Source organism: Pollicipes pollicipes, unplaced genomic scaffold (assembly GCF_011947565.3).
Source record: "Pollicipes pollicipes isolate AB1234 unplaced genomic scaffold, Ppol_2.1 Scaffold_3087;HRSCAF=3621_pilon_pilon_pilon, whole genome shotgun sequence".
Lineage (NCBI taxonomy): Eukaryota > Metazoa > Arthropoda > Thecostraca > Pollicipedomorpha > Pollicipedidae > Pollicipes > Pollicipes pollicipes.
The window spans coordinates 15,638,617-15,665,583 of record NW_023596225.1 but is presented as its reverse complement, the minus strand read 5'-3'; the positions used below and the strand labels follow the sequence as shown (position 1 = coordinate 15,665,583).

The window sequence follows — 26,967 nt, the reverse complement described above, 5'->3', positions numbered from 1 at the left end:
CCCCCGACCCCACAGCGGCGGCGGGCCAACCAAGAGGCATGTGGCGGCCGCGGGGCCAGGGACGCCGACGATTCGGACCAGCCTACACTGCGGCCGCCGCGCGTCCGCTTCAGTCGGAGGTGTGGCGCCAGCGGGGCTGGCCGCGGCGTGCGGTCTGGGCCGGGCCACCGGCGCCGTCGCTTGGAGCGGGGCCGGCCGCGGCGCGTGGTTTGGGCCGGACCACCGCCGCCGTCGCTTGGAGCGGGGCTGGCCGCGGCGTGCGGTCTGGGCCGGACCACCGCCGCCGTCGCTTGGAGCGGGGCTGGCCGCGGCGCGCGGTTCGGACCGGACCACCGCCGCCGTCGCTTGGAGCGGGGCTGGCCGCGGCGTGCGGTCTGGGCCGGAGCACCGCCGTCGTCGCTTGGAGCGGGCTGACTGACGGTCTGCGGCAGCTGGACGCCCGCTGGGCCGGCTCCCAGCGGCGGAGAGCCGCCCTCAGCTGGGAGCAGGGCACCCTGCGGACGCAGAGCCGCCCTGCCCCTGCGACCACCACCAGCAGCACACTGCTGGAGCCCGCTCACCCGCCGGCGTGCGTCCCCGTGGCAAAGATCAGGACAGCGGGCGGTCAGGACGGCGCAGGTCTCCTTTCGATCTCTCGTCTGTTGAAGTGCCCTCTGCCCCCGACGACCGCGGCCCAATACGCGAGCCCGGGCTGGGCGCGGAGGTCAGATAGGTGACCGGCGCGTACAGGGCAGACGGGACGCGTCCGGGTCGGGCGGGCCGGACGGCGAGGTGACCGGACGTGACACGCCCATCGGAGCCGCCCGTGGGCTGGCTCGCTCCGCCCATATCTGGTTCGTCCCTGTAAACATAAGTGATCAGGATCACTGACAGCAACGTCAGCACCCGGCGCGCTGTTGAGCCACCTCCGTCGCCAGCTGCTCTCGCGGTGCTATGCCTTCCTCACTGGGCTTCTCCGCCGGCAGCGTCTCATAGTCTCATAAAAACGAGGAGCTTTTTTGAATCCATGAAGACGACTGCCGCGCGGGATATCAAGTGACAAACTGGCGAGACCGGCAGGGTCTTACCTGCATTCGGAACTGAGCGACGCGTCTCCGTTGCCATCAGAGCCTGCTGCCGATTCTACGAAGAGTCGAGTTTCTGCTGCTTGTAGAGCTGACCTTCGCAGATCTGTAAGGCCTCCCATTCCCTCCTTAGCTGCGTTCAAAGCGGAGCCCTGCGGTGCATGGTTTGCTGAGGAAGTCACAAACAGAAAGTCCTTTCACAGCGTGGCGTTCACGTCCCGTGCACCCTCCATGCATCCCCCCCCCCCCAACAGAGCATGGACACACGCACTGTGACCAGCTGAACAAAACACCTCAACTGTATACAGGGCAGCAGCCAGCCCCTACATTAACAAATACTCGGAGCTGAAGAGTTCTTGGCGCCTGCCTGATGACCCAGATTCGCATTGTGGGGAATATTTTAGATGTCACTTCGAAGATCTCTGAGGTGTGACGCGTTTTTGTGTGTACTAAGGTTCTAGAACGATACTTTGAATTCATTTGGCATGCAATTTTATTCAAGCCCGAAAAAGCCATGTGCCTGAAAATTATTCCATGTTCATGTAAAAAACCATCACTGATGAATTTTTCACATTTTCGCAAAAGAAAGCCTGCAAGACCGTTTGTCAGCGAACTTGTAGATAAGCGACCGAATGATCGACATGAAACCCATTGGAATGGATAGATTCAAGATTCACTTCTGTTCTAATCTGTCTTTTGCATCCTGTCTGGTATGGAGCCAGGGTTGTCAATTTCTGTTCCTTTGTGAGGGCCCCGTGCCCTGATGTCGACTTGCTCCCACCCCAACCACCACATGAGGACCGCTGCTGCTCAAACAAAAACTGAGTTCACAAACCATTCCAATCCTTGAGCATCACGAATGGTGTGGCCCTTTTAGGAAAGTATATGGCGTGGCAACGACCTAGAAATATTTACTCTCACCATCGTCCTTCCGACCTTCTATTTTCACGACTGTACTCGGGGTGACGACAAGACCAGCGAGAGGGTGACTTGGAAAGAAAGCAAGCAAAAGCACAGGAAGCAAGCCTCGCACCGACAACTCAGCAAGCAAACGTGTAGACAAACGACGAACAGCTCAGCAAGCAAATGAGCAAACGACCACCGTACTGACGGAGGGGCTGCAGCGGCGCCGGAACCGTGCCACGCTGCGCCGCTCCTGCAGCGGACGCCGACACGTCTGTGAGGGCCGACGCTCAGCTGGCCGCGCCCGGTGTACACGAGTCGCCAGGGACGGACTAGCGGCGGGGGCCACACGGTGAACGGAGAAGACCCCGGCGGGTGCTCCGCCTCCGCGCCAACATCATCCGACCACCGAGCACCCAGAACGTCCCAATGCAGCTCGTGACTGGCCGCACGTTTTTGCGCTTTCGTGATGGTGACGGTGGTGTTAAAAGAAGACTGCGTCGCATCTTATCGCTTACAACAGTGCACGTGTGGTGATATAAGGAGCGTAATTCTGGAGTTCAAGCAAGGAGCTGTTCATGAAGCTGTATGACCATGACTGAACGAGTGCGCCTGCAATATGGGAGGTGTTTTGGGCACCACAGGCTCGTACTGTTGTTACAGAGCAGTTCGGCAGCGGTGTAGCTACCAAACCTGAACTAATGTACACACTGCCGAAGCATACGATGAAGCAAACACTCAGTGCCTAACCTTGAATCGCTCACAGCCATCTCACACATGCGTGCACGTACATCATGAATGCTTCTTCTCCTCATGCACTCGTAGACTTAATGAGATTTAATAGACATGAGATAAATAGAACTGAGCTGTGCAGCCAACGGTGACCAGATACCACTCGCCATTCGACAGGCCAGAAAAACGATAGAATATTTTTGAGAAAATAAAGTTATTCATACAATAACCACAGCTAATATACACCTTCCATAGTAGTTGCCGGCACGTCGGGTCCGTTTGATTTCGTTAATGCGTGACCCTTGACTCTTATTATTACAATGGTACTCAGTTTCCTCATATCGAATCAAAGCGCAATAATGTCTTCTTAAAGACCAACCGGATTTTCGACCACCACAACGCCTTCGCTTCAGAGGAACGGTCAAGCAAGCAGGAAACGTGATAGACAGTGAGGGGCAAATTGCGACTCCGAAGGCGCGATCGCTGCTGGAATGTAACCATTCCCGAGTCGTGGATGGCCTGTTTTCTGCCTATGGAACTAACTTCATGTAGCTGGGACGCCGGCTGGCGCGAGTGGTGAGGAGCGTTCAGTTTGGAAGGAGCGGCAAAGAAACAAAGTAAGCAACCACACAATCGGCGCGAAATACGCAAGCACATGAAAAGGCAAAACACATGTAAACGCCGCCATCGTGACCTTTGCGGCGCACATGTGTACGGATGCTTGACGACGAATTATTCAAACATGCCGTTATCACCATACCACAGTTCGGTGGCGCAATAGCCTTGCGGCCTTTGTAATGGCCTGATGGCCTTGGCTACCGAGAGGGGGCCAGGTTCAAACCCAGGTGGTGTCATAGCCCCTGAGTGCTAATATGCCCTCTGCACTCGCTGGAGCTTCATAAAAAAGTGCCGGTCGTCCATCCTACCTATTAACGTCCCTCCACTTAAAGCCCGGCTCCGGAACGATTACAGTCCACCGCAGCGCAATAATATCTACACAAATATCTCTACGCAAAAGTTTTCACAACGAGATAACATTTGGTAGCCTCTGGGCTCATCCGTCCTTTTTAAGGCGGAGGGCAGAGTTGGGCGCGGTGTCACTCCTTTCCAGATTTGTTCCTGCCTGTTCAGACCATCCCAGCGCTGCGTCGGTGCTACGCCACCGCCGCCTGCGCCGCCGGCCTGCCGCGCTTCACCTCGCCTCTCTAGGAGTATCTTCTCTCCTGTCATGTGCCAGACTTTTTCGCCATCTTCGAGACTATCTACTTTTCATGTCCTCTCGCCGGGGGAATTCCTAACGGTGTCAACGACCGGCACTTCGACTCAACGATCGTGCTATTGGAATGCACCTTCGGGCCGGAGATCTTCCCTTTCCAACTCTGTGCCGTAAATAAAATCCACACCCTGGTGGTTCGGCACTAAACGTCGATAACTGTCGTTTGTACCGCATTGTCACGCCGCTTGAACTCAACACAATTGCTTTTAGCGTAAAACTTATGCATCTGGACCTGACGCTTCAATCTCCTTACTTCCCCCCTCAAAGGTCGCGCTCGACTAACTTCCTACTCTTTTCAACCAGATATCAACTCCCTGTATGATTTTCAGTGACGGCCGAGAAATGTTTAATTTCGTCATGTGAGAAGCGAACCGCAAGATGGCGGAAAAAATACCGGTATGGACAAGTTTTATGGCACGCGTGCGGGGGAGCGGGCTCTCTGGCTTTCTGGCGGGCTCTCGTACAAGATTATCCCATTTTTAGTGGGATAAAAAACGAATGAAAAGAAATTGATCGCAAACCTCACGTTGTGTGACTGATGATGTGAACGACGGCGTGCGCCAGAAGTGTGATTTGTGGGGGGGGGGGGGGGGGCGTCACAGGATCTGAGCGAGCTGGAAACAGAGGTAACTCGTATCCCGGGTGGGGTGCCGGACCCATCAGGGCTGTAAACACTCTGGATAATCTGGTGTGCAACGCAATGCGAAGAGGACTGTACTGCGTATCGGGGAGCTGATACTCCTTGCCTGCTCAACGCTTCCCAGCCTGCGCCACCAGCAGCGGCAGCTCTGTCTCCTCCACCTGCACCGCTTCTGGCCGCATGCACCCGGGAGCTGATCCGGGGAAACGTCAAGGTCCTGGATGAGGCTGTGACCGTGATCGCAGCTTTCGAAAGAGAAGACGGTTCAGTCAACAGCCAACCCAGGTAACGGCGACCAGTATCCGGATGATCAGTGCTCCAGCGGCTGTACCCCAGGTACAGACCAGGCCGTGTGTTGTGTGTGGCCCGCTGGGCCACATGACAGTAGCCTGCCCCTTGAAAACGGACATTTGTGGCTCGTGTCAGAAGTGTGTGTTGATGTCGAGTATACCGGAGTCACAACGCGCCGAGTCGTGCGCTTACACCGTCTGGCTCGTATGCTGATCAACGGGTTCCTTAGTATAAATTCGCTCTCGTGGGGAGGCGTGACAGCAGCGGCCGACGACGCACGACCATCCAGCGCCGGCCCGGCAGCAGCGCAGCGCGCGCAGCCCACCGCAGACAACCCCCACCCTCACCCCACACACACATACAGCACGCGGCACAGCGCCGTCGGACGCCTCATCCGTCGTACGGACGGACGGGGTAGGTGTAGTCTCGAGCCCTGTACTCTCAAGCGCATTGTGTTGTGCGAAAAGCAAAGTTGCCTGCGTTTCAAGTGTCTTTCCACCTATCACGCCACCGAGGTGGCGTTCTGCCCATGCGGCGCCGTGGTGCGCAAAGCGGACCCAGACAAGACGGTGGCGCGTGCGCTGGCGCGTCACCTGTCACAAAGCACGCGCCACAGTCACCAAACGGCTGCAGACAGGCGCAATGTGCGCACGGCCACCTTCAACACTAGCCACCAATCAGAGGCTAAGGAACTCTCTGTTTCCTTGAAGCTAGACCTGCCCCTGGTCGCAGGGAAGACAAAGATCTTGAGGGTCTCTGCTAACTAAGGGCACGTCGCGCGCTCAGGGGTTGGCGGCGACGTCAGCGAATGCTCAGGACCAGGCCGTCCTACGAGACAGCCTGATCATGTGCCCGGCGCCTGGCTCCTTGTTCCGTCCAGACGGAGACCTTGCTGAGTCCGGAGTATCTGCCAGCGCGATCAGCATGGTAAGAACCTCGCGTACCACGAGCTGGTGCGGGGAAACCGCGGCCGCAGATGTCATGTGCAGTTGACGCGTGAGCCCGAGGCGACCGGTGCCCTGAAAGGCACAACCAGCAAAGAAGAGGCAAAGATGCGGTGTCACGCTTACGAAACGGCCGTCCGTTTTTACGACAAGACTGCTACGGCTGATTCCGCACAAAAGGCACAGCGCGCCATCCAGGAATCCGCAAAAGCTTAGCTCAACCTCAGCTCTAGTAGTGAATCGTCTGAAGAGGAGCATGAGCCGGCCGTCCCCGAAGCGGCAGGCCGGGGTGATGCGGACTGCAGGAGCCCTGGCAGCGCTTCCGGTACGACCACGCCGCCCCCAGCCGAAGTATTGGAGGAGACATGCTCCTCCGAAGTCGCCGAGGCGCCGCCCACCGCCAGCGCCAAGCACGCAGCTCTCCGCGCAAGACAACCTCGACACGGTCCTTGGCGTCGAGGAGAAGACAGGAATCTTGATAGATGGGGCGTTCAAGCCCTATCGGTCATTCAGGGTAACTTTAGCCAAACTGTGGTTCAGGCTTTAAATCCATCATGAGCATGTTATGTTTCAAAGTGGGGATTATGAACTTTACCAGCGTGAGTTACATTTTTATAAGACTGATTTGAAGCTGAACAGCAGTACTTTTGCCAATCAGAACTCATTATTTTGCGACTTCAAACTCTTCAAATTTCCTAAAAAATTAAGTGACTTTGATGATACCCCTAGACAAGTAGAAAAAGCTAACACAGCAAAAGTAAGCATTTCTGCACAACCTTTTAAGCCTCTGCTGCCATTGCTCACTTAGTATTACATGATTTATTGGTTCCTTTTTACTGGAGCTGCAACTAAAGGTGAGGAGAGGTGGCTAAAGTTGGCATCATGCAAACTTCAGCCACCCCTGTTTCCTTAAATGGGACCCTAGGAGGCAAGATAGCAGTCATTAAATAGTGGATACACAGGTGAAACTTTACACAACTTTTCGAGTATTTTTTTTAGTGTCATGACTTTTCCTCATCCATGCGTTTCAGTTCCAGGTCAAAGCCTAGTCCATAAGGTATCCTGATTTGCACCATCCCTCATCCTCGTCCCTATAGAAATTATACTGACGACACCATTACGAAAGCGATTGAAGATGTGAACAGTGGTATGTCTGTGAGGACGGCAGCTCTTTTGCATGGTCTAAACCGCCAGATATTGGCAATCTGGCAATCATGACCAGAAGCCAGGTCGTCCCTGCGCTCTAAGCGAGCCAGAAGAAAGGCACTTCGCCAAGAGGCTGATTCAGATGGCGAAATGGAGATTTCCTTGTACTTCGATGGGCGTTAGGATGATAGTTAAGGCCTTCCTTGACCGAAATGGCACCAAACACACACATTTCAGCAACAACGTGCCTGGATGGGACTGGGCACAGAGCTTCATGCACCGGAACGACCTAACAAACCGCATGTCGAGCAACATCAAGTGTCTCGGGCAAAAGTCGACGCCCATAACGATTCAGGAGTACTTTAAACATCTCGAGACATCTATTGATGGTGCGACACCCGAGAATCTAGTCAACTACGATGAGACGGCGTTGGCTGACGATCCGAGCCGTAAGAAAGTCGTTGTGAAAAGGGGCATGAAGTACCCAGAGTCCGTGAAAAACCACAGCAAGGCTAGAGTGTCAGTGATGTTTGGTGGGGGTGCATCTGGAGAGCTTCTGCCTCCATATGTAGTACACAAGGCGCAAAATCTGAGTCAGGAGTGGACAGCAGGCGGTCCAGCTGGTGCCAAGTACACATTCTCACCATCTGAGTCAGGAGTGGACAGCAGGCGGTCCAGCTGGTGCCAAGTACACATTCTCACCATCTGAGTCGGGAGTGGACAGCAGGCGGTCCAGCTGGTGCCAAGTACACATTCTCACCATCTGGGTGGTCCGATGAACAATCATTCGAGGACTGGTTCTTCCGGATCTGTCTGCCGTATCTCCAACGGAAAACTGGCGGGAAAGCCATTGTTGGCGACAACCTGTCGTCACATCTCTCGCAGAGGGTGATCGAGGCCTGCAGGGAAAACGACATATCCTTCATCTGTCTGCCGCCGAGCAGCACCCACCTAACGCAGCCACTGGACGTGGTCTTTTTTGGGCCGTAGAGACACTGGAGGAGAATAATCGACCAGTGGCGGTCGATGCCCTCAGGACAAAAGTATACGACGCTCCCAAAGACATTGTATAGTGTACGCGAATGCACCAGTGGTGATTTCGTAACACTAACCTTTCCATAGAATTAGTTCACCACTTGTGTACACCAGCGTCCTCACCACTATGAGAAATAGGGTCTTCCGGTGGACCTTCGTCTGCCCTGTTTTGAAAGAAGCCGATCGTCGACTGGCCTACGTGGGGAGGAAAATTCCAGAATTGCCTTCTCGCCATCTCCGGAGAAACCTTCAGCCCCGCTCGCCAGCGCGCCGTGCTCCTCCACTGTGTCGGAGATGAGGCGTACCGCCTTTTTGGCACCCTTCCCCCAGGCGTGAAGACCGACATCGAAACAGACATCGACTTGGCGCTGCGCCAATTGCGTGAGTTTTATACGCCCCGCACCAATGTAATAGTGGAAAGGTTTGCCTTCCGTCAGCGTGGCCAACTGGTGGATGAGTCCACTGCAGACCTTGTGTCCGCCATATGGGGTCTGGCCAAATCATGTGCATCCGGTGCCATGACCGATGAACTCATTCCTGATGTGGTTGTCGAGAAGACTGTGCACCACAGGCTACGAGAGAGGTACTCACATGATAAGGACCTTACGCTGGATAAGGTGCTACTACTTGCAGAGGCCTTGTAACGCTCCCTGCGGGAAGCTGCTGTCACGCCACCCTGCCACCCACCAGGGTGGCATGACACTCAGGAGGGGAAGGGGAAGGGGGAACGAGGGGAACTCAAGAGGGAAACGGAGCTCCTGCAGAGCAGATGGACGTGGCCGGCCCAGGCATGGAGCCAGCCACGTCCATTTTCATGACCGCTGTCACAGACGACACTCAGGGGCCATCAGCAGGCAACCACGGGCCTAAGCTTGTCCAAGGTCCCACTTCAGGGGGCGTTCAAGTAGCGGCGGGTCCCTCTACACCCGAATGGACCCAGGTGTCGGGATGCTATGCTTGTCCCTGCGGAAAGCTGGTGAGGACGAGCGAGGTCCGGCACCACACCTGCGCGCTGGACCCCTGCCCGCTCAAAACCTGGGCCAAACACAAGACCCGCACCACCACCTACACAGCTGAAGGCTGCGATGAAACCATGTCATGCCCATGCGACGCCACACTGAAAACACCGCCGTGTGAGAAAACAGCGTCGGGGGTACTGGCGCGCCACATGCGGCCGAGCAAATATCACAGATACCAGGACGCCGCCGGGCGGCGCGACCAGCGACGTGAAGTCTTCAACAACACCCATCAGTCGGTAGCCGACGACCTCGAGACGGCCCTAGCGCTAAACATCCCTCTGAGGGCCGACCAGCACGAGGCACTGAAAGTCACCATCAACCTTCAGGGAACAGCGCGAGCCCAGAGCTTTGCGAACACGAGAGCAGAGGGTCTCGATCAAGCTGTCCTCAGGGACTCCCTGGCTATCCACCCAGGCCGTCATGGGCTGTTCCTGAGCACAGGGTGGTACGCCACCGCTAAGACATCCAAGTCATCAAGGAGCATGCTGGACAGCTTCGAGCGTAAGCTAGGCCTGACGGTGCCCGACTGGAGGTTTATTCTCGCTAGTGAGACCCATCGAAGCAAAATCCGAGCGACTCTCAACGACACCTACGAACAGTCCCCCGACGTCGGCTTGGGCATGACATGTGCTGTGTGCGCCTACCTCACCTTTGTACACCAGGGACTTGGTGAGATTAGCAACGGCGTGGCGTGGAAAAATTAGCTCGAGATCGTGTTTCCATGCTGTCATCCGTGCTGACAGACAACAAGGAGTTATTGTAACGCGTAACCGAATAACCGCCGTGGCTCGTCGCCCCGCGCAACCGCGTGCCACGCCGCGATCTGTTCGACCCGAGATGTGAGGTCTACACGTTTGTACATCGCCCCCGTTCGCTGGCATTTCTCCCGTGCCAGATGTGCTAGCAATGTATATACCGCTGCGCGCCTTAAGTTAATGTACGTCTATCTATTTGTTATCCAGTGTCTGATACATGTGTGCTTGATATGCAATGTTCATGCGAACCGCCGCAACTATGTAGCGCTGCGCGCCGTCTGATGTTCTGTGTAATGTAGGTATCTGATGTATGTATATGTCGCCCGAGCGTGCGCTACCCGTGTTTGCCGTCGTATGTATGTCTTGCGTCGGAGCGCACGCTCTGTGCCCCGCGTTCTTTGGTACTGGCTTTATGCCCAGCCTGGTGAAGGGTGCGCCACAGCTGATGGATGGGCTGATCCGAACCTGCAGAAGTGGAATGTCGCCGTCGTGTTGCCCAGCCGTATGAGGTGTGATACCAAGTATGCTGGGTACCACAAGGTGGCCGAGAGGTCTGTCAGGGCTGATGTGTACCGGAGGGGCAAGTCCGTGAACGTATGGAAGCTGAACCCTGATTACGCCTCCACCAGGAAACTCGAAGCGGATTTTCACAGGGAGGAGCTCTAGGGCAGAGTAGGGCTCCTACAACTATATAGGGCTTTATAGATTATGTTACATATTTTTGGGCTCGTAGATCTAGCGTTGTGCGCTGATTAGGTTACGCTGCGTCTCGGTGCGTGCTCACGAAGTCCGTGACGCGTCAGCCGTTATTCCCGAGCCCTTACGTTGACAGCACTGCTGCCAACTAATGATAGCTGTTGCCCTGGTATCATTCTTTTGTTGCTAGGGGGGCCTATCGTAACGCGTAACCGAATACGCGTCCGTACTGCGCCGTTGTCAACGCGCCAGCGGGACGCTCGGCTCGCTAACGAAAACAACGGACTTAGACCGACTCGTTCGACGCAGATGCATTGCCTTGTTTACTTTGTATGCTAATTATTAGATAAGCGGGATGTGCTTACCCGTAGCCGTAGTTGCTTTATGCACACACGCGCATTAGAATTGCACGACGTCGAAGGCTCGAGAACGCCCCATCCCCAGTGTTTGGAGGCCGCACGCCGGCGCTGCCCAGCGGCCCCGCCGTTTATAAGCTGACGCATCGTGCGTAGCGTCAGACGGGCAGTGACGGTCAGAGAGAGGCGGACGCGACCCGACGACCAGTGTCGCGACGCTGCACTTCGCGAAGCGGACCTCGACCGAATATAGTTACCTTTTCACGCCCGTTCTCTGATGGACGTTGGTGAGAAGAACGCTACCCACAAGAACGAAGCGTTACATTGGTGCCTTAGACCCGGCTCAAGAACCTGCGGATTATCAGCGCCGAATTGTCCCCTCGGACTACATGACGAAACTGTCTATATTTATGATGCTTTTCCTAAGATCTTACAGAAACCATTCACCCGACGACCCCGTCGAGGATTGATAAATGGTATAAGAAACGCCATATTCTACCTCTTCGGCACTGCCACCGAACAGGAGATTCAGAGGAGAACCAGAGAAAAGAAAAGGAAATTCTAGCGCACAGTTTCAACGGAACCCTTGCTATTTTAAACTCAACACAAATCGCTGTCCGAACGAATCGCAAACAGCTAAATGAAATGACGCATGCCTTACGGAAAATTGCAACGTTTCGCGATGACGTAATCTCTATCATGTGGACTAGGCAATGGACGTCAAAACCACTGCCACGTATATTGAATACGTGTCAGATTCCATTCTTGGACTATCTCAAGTTTTGCGTAGGCTACACTATCGCCTCAGCAGTTTGGACAATAAGCTGGCTCTCGCAAAAGTTGCAATTTTACATACTATCTTGATATTAAAAACAAATTTTCAAACAACCCTGCGAACAATCGAAAAACAACTTCCCACGACTATCACTCTACCCTTCCCAAGACAGGAACTCGGCCAGAACGTCCGTTTCATCCGACCTAAAGTGGTGCAGAAAGACTCAGTCTTTCATGTGCTTTTCTATATCCCGTTGCTACATGTTACACATGCATTTGACGTTTACAAACTCTTTAAATTTCGCGTCCCACACGATGTACACAAGATCTCTCTGGAATATACTGTGGAAACGTCTCCACTCCTCATGGTATCTGAAAATCGGCAACAATATGTCATTCCTGAGGACAGCGAGATCCAAACATGTTTGCTTGTTTAATTGCCATTCTGCCATTTACATGAACCTGCGTACTTCATGGCATCTTCTGTATCATGTCTAGTCGCCCTGTTTCGGAAAGAAGAGGTTTTTATCCATAAATTATGCTCCCCAATGGTACACCCTAGTAACCACGATCCAAGAGGTTATTATCTTGGACATGGTCAGTGGCTACTGGTCTCTATCAACCCTTTTAGGCTAACTACGGTTTGCGCCGCAAACCAATCGAGTCAAACCCTCGTAGCTCAGGATAAAATCAACGTTCTGGAACTCGATGCGGAATGTTCAGCCTATGGTGATATACTTTTCATGCCCCCCCATATTACTTTGGGGAATCTCAGCTTCAGATTCCTCAGCCCCACGTCAAAGCCATACTCACTGATCAGCCGATACCTATCTGGCGCTCATCTTGGAACGCCTCGTTGAATCGTACGACCGCTAACATTTCCGCATTGCCTTAACTCATTAGCATTGGTTTTGTCATCATTGGCTGCTGCGTCATGCGCTATACTTGCCCAGGTATTCGGAGCCTGATTCTGTACCTTACCCGCCGCTCACGCCGCCGTCATTCCTACTCCCCTGCTGCCCAGACTGATGAGATGACCGAAACCCAGTCAGCACCAGCCGAAAAAGTACCCTCGGCCCCTGTTACACCGAAACACGCAGCGTCTCAGTCAACCGTGCCTGAGTCTGCGGTGATCACCATCGGCGCTGGTACTCCCTGCGCGAGTGGTTCGCCAGATCATGTCCCGGTCGCCGTGGCCCGTCGCCCCGCGCAACCGCGCGCCACGCCGCGATCTGCTCGACCCGAGATGTGAGGTCTACACGTTTGTATATCGCCCCCGTTCGCTGGCATTTCTCCCATGCCACATGTGCTAGCAATGTATATACCGCCGCGCGCCTCAAGTTAATGTACGTCTATCTATCTGTCATCCAGTGTCTGATACATGTGTGCTTGATATGCAATGTTTATGCGAACCGCCGCAACTATGTAGCGCTGCGCGCCGTCTGATGTTCTGTGTAATGTAGGTATCTGATGTATGTATATGTCGCCCGAGCGTGCGCTACCCGTGTTTGGCATCGTATGCCTTGCGTCGGAGCGCACGCTCTGTGCCCCGCGTTCTTTGGTACTGGCTTTATGCCCAGCCTGGTGAAGGGTGCGCCACAGCTGATGGATGGGCTGATCCGAACCTGCAGAAGTGGAATGTCGCCGTCGTGTTGCCCAGCCGTATGAGGTGTGATACCAAGTATGCTGGGTACCACAAGGTGGCCGAGAGGTCTGTCAGGGCTGATGTGTACCGGAGGGGCAAGTCCGTGAACGTATGGAAGCTGAACCCTGATTATGCCCCCACCAGGAAACTCGAAGCGGATTTTCACAGGAAGGAGCTCTAGGGCAGAGTAGGGCTCCTATAACTATATAGGGCTATATAGATTATGGCCGCGTTTCATTTCAACTACTGTGTTATTGGTAGTCGAACACAAGCCCCGCCCACTCGGATGCTAGGCTGTTTCATACCAGCTACTGACTACTGGAGAGCGTTACATTAGCTGCGCAGTTGTGACCATCAAATTTGGGAAGAAAAATAAGTTTGTGAGTGGGCGGCAGCGCGACCGCGGTCAAAAAGCTGTTAGATGAAGGTATAAGTAACGGGAAAGATCTTGTGTGCTTGTCATCCATACCTCAAAAACATACACGGGAATGGAAGCATTTACGTTTGACGAATTACAGAGAGAAATTGCCCCAGTGGCTCCATTAGGCGACGACCCACTTGAAGTCGTCCATTACCGCGATCCTGATGGGTGAGTTGCATCAGACATGATAAATGATAATGCTAGGGGTGCAGTTTCGGAAAATGCTTTCCCACTTTACATCAAACTTGAGGGGAGATGAAGCCCAAGTTGGGGGTGGGTGGGCTGAACCCCCCCCCCCCTCCCCCCAGCTGAATAGGAACTGCACCCTTGAATTAGGATTTGATCAACTCTAAGCCATGCATTTTTACTGTTCTGGACAAGCTTGCATGATAACATTGGGTGATGAGAATGTCCATTGGCTTTTGCCTAAAATATTGAACATCGTGTTTTTGTTGGTGATACCTTCCTGATGCTTTCCTGGCATGTGTCTGCAGACCTAACCTGTTCCTGCTGGTGTTAATTTTCCAATCTAATAATACTCCACATGTTGCAGGGAAGTTTGGGACCGAAGGAGATTGGAAAAAAATGAAGACTTTTATGAAAAAACAGTGCCACTACTAACGGACGAGCAGTACGCTGAATAGTTCAGACTGAAGAGGGGCACGGTCGGGAGGATTGTTGGACTCTTGGGGGAAAGGGATGAGAATCCCTCTGGACAGGGGAGGGAACCTTATCCCAGAGAGAAACAAGTACTCCTTACTCTTTGGTACCTGGGAAGCATCATCAGCTTCAGAAAAGTGGCACGCTCTTTGCTTTGGCAACATACACTGCTTGGAGGTTTGTGGATGAAGTTATTGAAGACCTGGTCACAATGAGGGATTTGTTCATCAACATACTTCCTTTGGAAAGCATGGCACAAGTGATGGAGGGGTTCAGGTCGCTGAAGGGGGTCCCCAATATGTGTGGTGCTCTGGATGGGTGTCATGTAGGAATACTACAGCCTCATAATCATCCTGAGGCATACATCAACAGAAAGGGCTTCTTCTCAGTTAATCTGATGGCCCTCTGTGATTCATCCCACAAGTTCATGGACATCTGTGTGGGGTGGCCAGGGTCAGTTCATGACTCACGTGTGTTTAGAAAGAGTACCCTGGGTAAGAGGCTGGCAGGCCCCATCACTAGACATGCAATCCTGCCACAAAATGGTTTCATTGTTGGTGATTCTGCTTTTGAACTACAGAGTTGGCTCATGACACCATTTCGGGAAAATCAACTGGCAGAAAATAGGGAAAAGAAAAAGAAGTACAACTATCTGATCTCAAGCACACGTGTGGTTGTGGAGAAAACCTTTGGCATTCCGAAGGCAAGATTTCGGCGTCTCTCCTGTGTGGAAGCTCAGTGAGTTCAGAAAGTTGCGAAGGTTATAGTGGCAGCCTGTGTACTTCACAACATTTCACTTCAGGAGCATGACTTTTGGAAGGAGGATGGTGAAAATGAGGTCACTGAAGGCGTATATGCCGATGAAGAGATGCGACTGAGAGCTGGAGTACTGCGGGAGCATACAAATCCGGTACTCGTTGAACCATCCGCTGTCGTGGTGCGTAAAGAGCTAGTGGAAAGGCTTTGGGTGATGTAGCAAGGCTGGTGGTGCTGCTGGATGATCGCTGGCTGTGTTGCAGTGTCTATGGTATTTTCGTCGTGGTGTTCGCTGTAGGTCAGCATGATGTAGATTTTGCAATGCTGTGGAGGTCTGAAGGGCAGTGAACAAAGTATTTTTTGCTGGCAGGAAATTCAACATTTTTGTGATCTATGTGCATTCCAAAAGTCCTTACAGCAGTGACTGAAACTGCTTCCAAGTGAAATGTTACAATGAGAACAGGAGTCATCCAGAGACAGGTTATCATCAAGACACAAGCTTAAAAAAATAATGTCCCGCTAAATCCCTAGTAGCCCCCACATTAACTAGAAGATCCAAAGCACTAACGCCATGTCGCCTGTCCCGCGCGCCGCCATGTTTGTGGATGCCCCGCCGACTACCGAGATGTTAAAAGGTTTTGCCAGTCCAGTAGTCAAGTGTGACGTCACACCCTTCACGTCACGAATCCAGCATGACCGCCCGACCAATCATAGAACAGGATTTCGACTATTGGTAGTGCGATAGTTAAAATGAAACGCGCCCTACGTTACATATTTTTGGGCTCGTAGATCTAGCGTTGTGCGCTGATTAGGTTACGCTGCGTCTCGGTGCGTGCTCACGAAGTCCGTGACGCGTCAGCCGTTATTCCCGAGCCCCTACGTACTTGGTTGACAGCACTGCTGCCAACTAATGATAGCTGTTGCCCTGCTATCATTCTTTTGTTGCCAGGGGGGCCTATTGCAACGCGTAACCGAATACGCGTCCGTACTGCGCCGTCGTCAACGCGTCAGCGGGACGCTCGGCTCGCTCACGAAAACAACGCACTTAGACCGACTCGTTCGATGCAGATGCATTGCCTGGTTTACTTTGTATGCTAATTATTAGATAAGCCGGATGTGGTTACCCATAGCCGTAGTTGCTTTATGCAAGGGTTGCGGCATAGCGCGCCTCTGCTGCTGCTTTATGTCGGTTCACACGCGCATTAGAATTGCACAACGTCGAAGGCTCGAGAACGCCCCATCCCCAGTGTTTGGAGGCCGCACGCCGGCGCTGCCCAGCGGCCCCGCCGTTTATAAGCTGACGCATCCTGCGTAGCGTCAGACGGGCAGTGACGGTCAGAGAGAGGCGGACGCAACCCGGCGACCAGTGTCGTGACGCTGCACTTCGCGAGCGGACCTCGACCGAATATAGTTACCTTTTCACGCCCGCTCTCTGATGGACGTTGGTGAGAAGAAGAACGCTACCCACAAGAGCGAAGCGTTACGCTTTTCGCCCAGAGAGAATCGGAACGTGCAGTCAAGCACATGGGCGAAGTCACCATGGACCACCCGACCCGCACCCTGGTCAGGAGAGAAATTGAAAAGATCCTGAACGGCATCACCGAGGCCAGCACAGACAAACTGCCGACGAACCCCCGCCCACAGCGCAACTTGCTGTGCGCGTGCGCCAGATGATTTATGTCGCCGCTGAGATGAACTCTGGGACGAGAGCGGGATTCTTCCGCCAGGTCACCCGGCACCAGTTCTGTCGGGCGCAGCGGACCGACAATATCTACACCATCAGCCATACGGGCGGGAAGACCAAAAAAACACACGAGGCATAAATGTTACCATCTCGGCCAAACTGCACAAAAGCGGTTGTTTCTTTCTAAATCACCTGCGCCAGCACTTGTGGAGGGAGGGTGAGGTGGACGACTGTCTCCTGCCAATGGTTAACATGTGCAGGAGGTCGCAGCTCCAGTTCGACATCGCCGCCATCGCTCACATCAACTACGCCGACGCCGTTCGGGCCAACCGTGGACGCCGTCATCACGCACACCTAACCCACACACTAGAGGCCAAGGGCGCCCTGAAGGGCACCACGTCTCTGAATGCAGCCCAGTACCGCTGTCATAGCCACGCGACAGCGGTACGCTACCATGACGTCCTCCACTACGCGAAGCGAGACCACGCCGTCCAAACCTCAATCATGAAATCCGCGAACGGCTTCTACGGCGTTGCGAGTAGAAGCAACGAAGAGCACGCCGATGATCACCACGTCGTACACGCTGAAGACTCTCTGCCGTCCGACCAAACCGACCGAACAATAGGCGTCGTGCCGCAGGCACCGCCCCTTGAGACGCCATCACCAAAACGGGACGAACCCTCAGCCAGGATACCACCGGCCCTGCCACTGCCGACTGTAGAGCCCCGGCGCATGGTAGACAAAGCGCCAGCCCCAGTGCCAGCGTCGCAGTCATCGCAGTCCTCCTCACTCCACATCGACGTGGAACCCTCTCCCGTGGGCGATGACAGAGGCACGTTCCACGTCGAAATGGAAACGGGCCTCATAATCGACAGCGACCTGAGGCCCTTCTGAGCGAAGCATATTCAAAGCGCCAGCTTCGCCCACCATCGCGGGCTGCGACAGCCCTGGTCGCCCGCCGAGTTGGCCGCCATCGATCTGGCGCAGGACGTCCATCTGGACAAACAAGCCAAACGAGGGCAGCCCAGCATGACAGCCAGAGTCCTGGCCTTCTTGAAGAACCGTTCCGGATGGGACCTGCAGAAAAGGACAGCGCGGATGTTCATCTCGCAAATGATCAAGACAGACGCCCGAGGGCGGTAGGTCAGCCGCGGCGGAGGTCTCCGTCACGGCGTGGGAGTGGCTGGCCACCCTCCCTTCAGACCGCTCCCGTCCGCCACGTCGGCGGGCGGGAAAGGCTCCCGGCGCGGTGTGCCACCGACCCACTGCACCGGGAGCGGCTGGCGCCTGCCGCTCGGGGGGAAACGGTAGGCGTGTGGACTCCCCGGGGGAGAGGCCGTTTCCCAGTGGCCCTCCCCGGAAGCCTCCGCTCGCCACGCTGGTGGGTGGAGGGTTCCTAGGCTGCCCCCTGCCCCCAGCCGGCCACGTGGATGTCGGCTCGGGGGCACAGTCGGGGATTTTCGGGCCCGCCGTGGCAGAGGACGGAGCAGTCTGCGTCACGGCGTGTGAGTGGCTGGTCACTCTCCGTTTAGGCTACCTTCGCCCCGCCAGGTCGACGGGCGAGGAAGGTCCCCGGTCGCGCCGTGCGGTCAGCCGGTAGCGCCGGGGGCGGCTGGCGACGGCCGCCCAGGGGGAAGCAGCGCCGTCTGGACTCCCGGGGCGGAGGCTGGCCTCAGTGTCTGCCTCTCCCGGACGCCTCCGCCCTACACACCAGAGGTCGGAGAAGGCCCTTGGTTGCCCCCTGTCTCCGGGCGGTTGCGATCAAGTCCGTTCGGGGGCACAGCTAGGGGCGTGTAAATATTAGTTTGTATATAGGTAGGACCCTCCCGACGGGCACCACCTTTACGTGGTGGGAGGGAATGAGTGTTGCCCAGTGGCGTCCGGATCACTGGGCAGCCAGACTGAGCGTCCCCAAATACTTATGTCGTAAGTTTGTGTTGCGCACTGTTGGGCGAAATATATCCTACGAAAATATTATAAATAGTATGAAAATAAATAAATAATATATATATATATACATAATAAATATAAAAATGAATATGAAAATATGATAAATCTATGTTACGAAAATATGAAATATATGACTGGCTGTGCTCGTGTGATTCTGCCCTGCCGTTCCTACCCTGCTGTTTCGGACACTTGGATATTTTTGAAAGCAAACTTTTTAGAAACAACGAAAGCGTATTTTGTAACGCGTACTCGTCACACGTCCGTAATGCGCCGTCGTCAACGCGTCAGCGGATTGCTCGGCTCGCTAACGAAAACAACGCACTTACACTGACACGTTTGATGTGATGCATTGCCTCGTTTGCTTTGTCTATGCTAATTATTAAATAAGCTGGATGTGGGTACCTGTAGTCGTAGTGTGTTTTTAGTGTCTCCATGTGTTTTTATGGCGCCCGCCGGCGCCGCCGAGCGGCCCCGCCGTTTATGAACTGACGCATGCTGCCTAGCGTGAGGGGGGGGGGGGGGGGCGGGAAGACGCGGCCCGACGACAAGGGTCGCGACGCTGTACTACGCGAGCGGACCACGACCTTCACGCCCGTTCTCTGATGCACGTTTGTGAGAAGGAGAACGCAAGTCACAGGAACGAAGCGTTACATTGGTGCCTCGGACCCGTATCAAGGACCTGCGAGTTATCAACGCTGAATCGTCCTCTCGCCTCACAACAAGGTACGGCTATAGGATTTCAGGTTCCAATCCACGCAAGCCATTCGAGTCGCTGGATAGCGGGCAAAGACTTGGATTTTCTGGCCTGTGGTACCTGTACTTGCTGGAAGCTATTGCACGACAGCTTCGCAACTGACTGACTAGACCGGTATTTTGGACAAGCCGTGTGCCTATCATTGCACATATTTAGAAAACCGTCGAAAGAAAAGGAAGCACTTCTGCTCTTGCCACAATCCCAACAAGCGGGATTTTTGGCAACTGTGTGGCATTTGTCATACGTGTCATACGAGCATTAGAATTGCGCACCGTCGAATGTTCGAGAACACCCCATCCCTTGTTTTTATGGCGCCCGCCGGCGCCGCCCAGCGGCCCCGCCGTTATCAGATGACGCATCCTGCGTGGCATGGGAGAGGGGCAGACGCGGCCAGACGACCGGGGTCGCGACGCTGTACTACACGAGCGGACCACGACCTTCACGCCCGTTCTCTGATGCACGTTTGTGAGAAGAAGAACGCAAGTCACAAGAACGAGGCGTTACATTGTTGCATCGGACCCGTATCAAGGACCTGCGAGTTATCAATGCTGAATCGTGCTCTCGTCTCACAAGGTACGGCTATCGAAGTCCAGGTTCCAATTTACAAGGGCAATTCGAGTCGCTGGATAACGGGCAAAGAATTAGATTTTCTGGCCTATGGTACCTGTACTTGCTGGAAGCTATTGTACGACAGCTTCGCAACTGACTAGACTGGTATATTGGACAAGCCGTGTGGCTATCATTGCACATATTTAGAAAACCGTCGAAAGAAAAGAAAGCATTTCTGCTCTTGCCACAATCCCAGCAAGCGGGATTTTTGCAAACTGTGTGGCATTTGTCATACGCGTCATACGAGCATTAGAATTGCGCACCGCCGAAGGTCGAGAACGCCCCATTCCCTGTGTTTGGAGGGCGCCGCCGATCATCAACTGACGCATACCGCGTAGCGTGAGAGAGAGAGAGAGAGAGAGAGAGGCAGACGCGGCCCGACAACCGGGGTCGCGACGCGACGCTGACGCTGCTCCTTGTTGTCCTTGCAGAGCGCGCAGCGCTTGGACGCCTTGGCCCGGCGGCGAGGCGTCTACCCGCTGGAGCGCACCGCGGGCGGGCTCGGCCCCGTCCGGGGCGGAGCGCCGGCTGCTGGGCCGTAGCGGGCCGGTAGCATGCGGCGCCCCGGCCGTCCCATGTCAGGACCGCCGTACTGGGGTGACGGGCTATGTCCTAGCCGTCCCACGCAGGATCCACTGAAGCAGTCTGGAGGCGGACCGCAGCTGCAGGGTCCCATGTCTGGGCCGCCGTAGCCGTCCTGCGGTCCGTGCCCCGGCGGGTCCACGTCGAAGCTCAAGCGAAGCTGGCAGCCGCGCTGGCGCTGGCCGTACCCCAGACGGGAGCTGCCCGCCACTCCAGCGGGCGGAGAAAGCCCTCGGCTGCTCTCTGCCCCCAGCCGACTGTGTAAGTCTGTTCGGGGGTGCAGGCGGGTGACTGTATACATTCGTTTGTATATAGGTAGGACTCTCCTGACGGGCACCGACTTTACGTGGTGGGAGGGATTGAGCGCTACCCGGTTGCCTAGTGTTGTTGATGTCATTGTTAACGTGGTTGATGTGTGTCGTACATTAACGTAGCAGTGACCGCTGAATCAGCTTCCAGTATGAGTCCACCAGTACAGGCAGCGACGGCAGATAGTGTGGAGATGGGGATAGCGCGCATGCCCCTATCTGGCACCAATTAGCCAGCGGCGCTTACCTTCAGCGCTTACCTAACACACATATCTTGGGGTCCGTGCCCCGGCGGGCCCACACGTGGGTCAGCACGTGGGTGACGCAGACGCGGGGCGTCTCCTTGTTGTTCTTCAACGATATCAGTACACATCAACATATCAACATATTTTTGGCATTGGTTTTAAATCAACAGCAGGTACAGAACTAGAGTTAAAAATCTCAAAGTTTGGCGACTTGTCAGATTTCGCGAAAAAACGGGGAGTTCGATGCCCTATAAGAAAATTTAAAATCGAAACTATTCGGGAAAATGTATCCTGATCGCCGAAACTGAGAGGAACTAAAGCGAAACCAAATCGTATCTCGAAAACTTTGCCCCTCCAAAATTTGTCAAAATGCTTTGATTGGCCTCCACTTCAGGATATGACGCCATCAGCATGCCAGGAACCCCAACATGGCATGAAAGAACATTTTCAAAAAAATATTTTTGGACTGTAGCATCTACTAGGTTACTTTAAATGTCATGTTAAAAAAACGGGTGCATTCGATGCAGAACATTGTTCTGCCTGCTTTGTACATCTTCAAACACTGATCTGAAAATATTTTTGCGGTCAAAGCACAAAAGTTTTTGGGGCCGGTTTTTCCTACTTGTTGTCTAACATAATAAAAAAATTGCAAACAAGGGACGTCCAGCCAGGGACACCGTCTCTTAAGACGCCACCCACGGAAGAATCACTCCGTAGGGCGTCACCGCCGGAAGCCCCTCCCCGTAAGACGATACCGTCAGAACGGCATCCATCGGCACGGCACACGTCGCCGCAGCCGGTCCTGACATAGTCCCAACAGACAGCCCCGCCGCCACCAGCTCAGGCAGTGGAGCCTAAAGTTTCTGGTGGTCCAGCGCCAGCGCCAGCGCGCCGGGCCATTCCGCCGGTTGGCCTCGCACCTGACCTGTTCGACGATGACAGAGAGATCTTATAAATGGAACTGAAACTGGCCTCGCTACCGACAGAAAGCTGAGGCCGGTCTGGGCGAAGCACGCACAGAGCCTCAGCTTCGCCCACCATCGCGGACGGGGACGTCAGTGGTTGCTCGCCCTGCTGCCGCCGTCGATTTCGTCCGAGAATGGGCCCTGGAAAAACAAGGGGAACGGCGTCAAGAGCAAGACAGAACCGCCAGAACCAACATGTTCCTGAAAACCGTCCCAGCTAGGATCTCGAGGCGAGAAATATCGATTCATCTCGCGTATGGTCAATAAATAAATTCGCGAGGACAGCGGGTCGGCCGCGGTAGAGGTTTGAACAGTCTCCGCCAAGGCGTGGCAGTGACTAGCCAGCCTCCCCTTAAGCCGTGTCCGTCCGCCGAGCCACTGGGCGGAGACGGCTCCCGGCGCGGCGCGTCCCCAGCGTAATGCGCCAGAAGGACCAGACACGTACGGCTTGATCCGTAATACCAAGTTTCTCAAACTGCCTCTTAGACTCCGTGACCACAACTATGACTGCAATATATTTCATTTGCCTTCCTTTTTCTGATAGGTTTTCTGTGATGATTGCAGCACACTAATTTGCCAAAATTGTTGTGTACTAAATGCTATGGAACCTTGAAACACTGTTATACAAAAAAGTTATGCAAACATGAAGCTAAAATCCTCGAATCCAGCGAAATGTTATACAACTGCTTTGACTTCTCCACTATGGCATCTATCACAGTGGCTCCTTTCGAGGTATACTTTGGCTTTGGAAATGGGAGCATCACATGGTTCAAAGCGACCCACTCATTCAACTTTGATCAATGCATTTCTCGGGACAGGCCCTTGCCACCCATTGGGCAAATTACAAACATTATCTTATTTGCACCAGTTAAGGTGCCATGGCTGTTGTCATGATGGCAATTGCAGCAACTGCATGGAAGAAGCAAAGTGCTGTTATAAAGTGTTGAAAGCGTAATTTGGGCTAGAGAATGACTAAACGTGGTTTTCTTATTATATTTTGAATGTTGTATTGGTACTGCCAAACCAAGTGCTGATATTAGATGCAACTGGTGTTGAGGTATCAACAGAGCATGGTTTTGAAATTTGCCCCAAAGGTGGAACACTCGTCTTCATTCTCAGGAAGGGCATGGCTGTCAACTGCACCAAATTGTCTTCAACATCACTGCCTTAGTTCAAAATCCCCATACAGATGTTGAAGACTCCCTTTAAACAATGTGATTTCAGTTCATCACTTCAATGAAAAGGAAGACAGGAAAGCTAAACTAACTTTTTACTAAGTTGCACCAATGAAATTAGTATCAGCAGCATTGCCCTCACACTTCTAAAACCTTAATTTGAGATGTGTCTCTCACAGGTCCACCTCTGGCCTGTGCTATCCCATCTAGCTAGTGACCTAGCTTGTAAAAGCCCAGTGTGCTGCAATGCTGACCTGGCATTACCCTATAAGCATTAGGTTGAGTGCAGCCTCTATTATGTATTGTTTCTTTATTTCAGACCCATGCATAAAATGTGTGAACATCGCATGACCAGCATGATCTTATACACAGTATAGCATTACAGCAGCTTGCCTAACACCAGTGATGTTGTGTAAAGAGCAGTGATGGACAATGAGCACCTGCCAGTGGATTTTGTTCAGTACTAAATAACTATACCTTACATTGTGATGTCAATAGCCAACTTCAAATAAGGAAGGGTGTTGACATGAAACAAGTACTCAATAACATGTACCAGCATTCAGTGATTACACACTTGCTCAGTGTGCACAAAAATATGTTAAGACATAATCCCACTGGAGCAGGGATAGGGTGATGCTTGATGTCTGAGGCAGATTCTGGAAATTTAGAAGCAGAAATCCCTCATTTGGGGTACCTATTCTTATTTTGAGGAATATCTTGGCACCTTGCAGCAGGTATTGAGCTGGGGCAGAGATTGGTAAAACCAAAAATACACTGCAGTGCATACAAAATGAAGGAGTGACACTTCATAAAGGCAGACATAGCCCCAAGATGACATCTAACATTTTATATTCATCATGGCAGCCATTTTATTGCTACTGTGCTGTTTCATTGCTGCTTATTGTCCCTCTGAGGATGTTACTCCTGACACAGCCACTCAGTAGCCAGAGATCCTCACATTACACTGAAACACTCTACAAAACAAACTGTGCATGTGCAAAGTAATTTTCTCATGCCAGCTCCCACTTTGTGCTGGCTATGAAAACAAGAGGTTTGATTGCTGACATTCAGAATACTTCCATGCATTTTTCACACTCAACTTGGTAATGTAAAGCAATTACGCAAGACATTAGATGATGAATTCATTGTGATTCTGACCCATCATGAGCTTCAATCACAGCAGCAGGGGAAACCAACGTAGTAAGTGCTAACTAGACGGTCAGGGCAACCTTGAAGACCCATAGGTAGATGACAGAAAAACAAAATAATGAAACAGTGGGACGTCTTTTCAGCTAATTACATGTTAATCGTCCCAAATCACATTTTCTGCCTACCTCAGCATTCCTTTACGTTCCAATAGTCACAATTCCACGTCCCGCATTGGAGGGAGACAAGCACGTTAAAATATGGTATTTTACATCTGAAAGAGCGTAGAATATGCAACAGTGCAGCACACGACGTATGATTGCCTGAAATAATACACATTTTTCTCTTACCGCAACCCACGCCCCTCCCCCAGCGCCTTTTGCGACGCGGCACCCAGGGATACCCATATGCACGGCCTCGAATATGCTTTTTGACCTCGTTGACGTGCTATGCTACTCAGTGTGTCATTGTTTCCGTCATGGAACGCTCGTGCGACAGTGCTCAACTGTAGTTCTTCAACCTACCGAGAGGTGACAGATCAGACGGCAACTGGCCGCTTAGCAAAAAACGCAGCGACCAGTTGAGTTATGTGCACGTATTTTAACCGTTCCTCGTAGTGTTCTTGCAGTAGCGTAGGTAGGGGGGCACAGGGGTGTGTGCCCCTCCCCCATAAGTTCCGAAGGGCCCTTCAGGTTACTCGGGACCTACGATTTATGGCCCGGTTTGAGGGCCCGAAAGGCCGGTCGAGTTCGCATTCAGGGACCCCGGCCAGCAGGGCCGGACATTCTCTCCCCTGAGTCGATAAGTGGTAAATTTCCGTTAGACACTATCAGCAACGCACAGTCGGCTCCGTAGCGGCATGGGCCTGAGGGCCCATTTCTCAATCACGGATAAAGCCGGAGCCAGCGATTTACATTGGTCGGGGCCCCAGCGTCTGTCCGGGCCTCACAGCTCCTAATAGTGTCTCTGTGTTTGTAAGCGGCCTCGATTCGGCCAGAGGCAATGTTCGAGGAGATCTGAAGAACCTGGAGGGTCTACCGGGTCTGACGATCGAGGGTCCGATTGTAGGGTTAGGGGCGTGAAGGGCTGGTCAGAGCCTTATTCGGGGGCCCCGTCGGCCCGCATGGCCGGGCACCCTAATGTCAGCCAGATGGCCGTGCGGGCTGATCAGGGGCTTTCTGAGTCGAAAAGGGCCTATATGTCGGTCAGACACCACCAGTAACGCACAGGCGGTTCCGTGGCGGTATGGGCCGAGGGCCCGCTTCCCCATTAGCTACAAAGCTGGAACCAGCGATTTACAGCGGTCGGTGCCCCTGTATTTGTAAGAGGTCCATAACGCCTAACAGAGGGCCCTGTGTTCACCAGGGGCCCGAGCCGACCACGGGCTATGTTCAATGAGGCCAGAAGAGGGACCCGGCAACGCACCAGGACCGACGATCAAGGGCCCGGTTGGAGGGCATAAGGGCCCGAAGGGCTGGCTGCATTTCACATAAAGAATCGCGAACCGTATGGTCGTGACCTAAGATATCACCTAGAGGTCGTCCGTTGAACAGTTTGAAAACACACTCAGACAATGCGCGTGTCTAAGTCGGGCAGAGACCACGGACACCGAACAATTGACTCGCTGCTAGTATGTGTGGTGTGATTATGCGGGGTGTGCCCCCTCGATCTCGCTGTCTTCCGAGCTCTACATCTGACTGGGTGCTGGGGGTCGTCACGTGAACGCGGGATCTCCTGATTCGCCGGGGGTCAAGGGTCGGCCGCTGAGGCGGCGGCAGGGACCCGACGCTCGCAGCCGGCCAGTCGGTTGCTGGACCAGTCCAGGCAAATACGCGCTACGTTCTCAACAGTACGAGCCCTGGGGGCCATTTCCCAAGCAGGGGCATGATTAGGAGCCGCAAGTTGCATTGGTGGGGTCCCTGCAACAATGCGGGACTCCTGTATCGGCCAGTGCCCAACGAGGTGTTCTGCGGCAACAAGGGGCCCCGAGTCGGGCAGGAGGATCATTTGTTCCACAGGGGAGGCAACGGGCCCCCGAAAGACAGATGGCCTCTTGTGCTGGTCGGGACCCTCTGACAATGAAAGGGAACCTGAAATACACATGATGAGTGTCCACATTAACACAATGGAAGAGTCCTGTGCCAGTCAGGGCCCCAAGACCAAACGGTGGGTCTTCCAACCCAGTTCCGGCATGGGCGCGTGGAACAGAACTGGAGTCTACGGGGCCAATATTGTACCACCTGTGGCGATCAGGGAGTTGTTACGTCGATGAGGGTCCCTGCGTCGATCAGGGCCTAACTGCCCAATCCCAATGGCCTATTAGTGTTGAAAAGAATGTGTCGAAATGAGTTCTAAAAACGAACAAGGCTATCCCATATTTGCCTAAGGACGTTCATTTCTTTGCTGAATCCGATTAGTGGACCAAATTACACCAAA

At 53.6% G+C, this 26,967-nt stretch overlaps 1 protein-coding gene across 1 annotated transcript; it reads right to left on the bottom strand.

The window, feature by feature from the left end:
• Positions 1–429: 429 nt before the first annotated feature.
• Positions 430–24,844, bottom strand: LOC119114906 (uncharacterized). Its single transcript, XM_037238967.1, has 4 exons — positions 24,720–24,844; positions 22,284–22,351; positions 1,068–1,233; positions 430–841 (listed from the first exon to the last, which is right to left on the bottom strand). The coding sequence occupies exons 1-4, from the start codon at positions 24,725–24,727 to the stop codon at positions 589–591; spliced, it is 495 nt and encodes a 164-aa protein (XP_037094862.1). The 5' UTR covers positions 24,728–24,844; the 3' UTR covers positions 430–588.
• Positions 24,845–26,967: the final 2,123 nt, after the last annotated feature.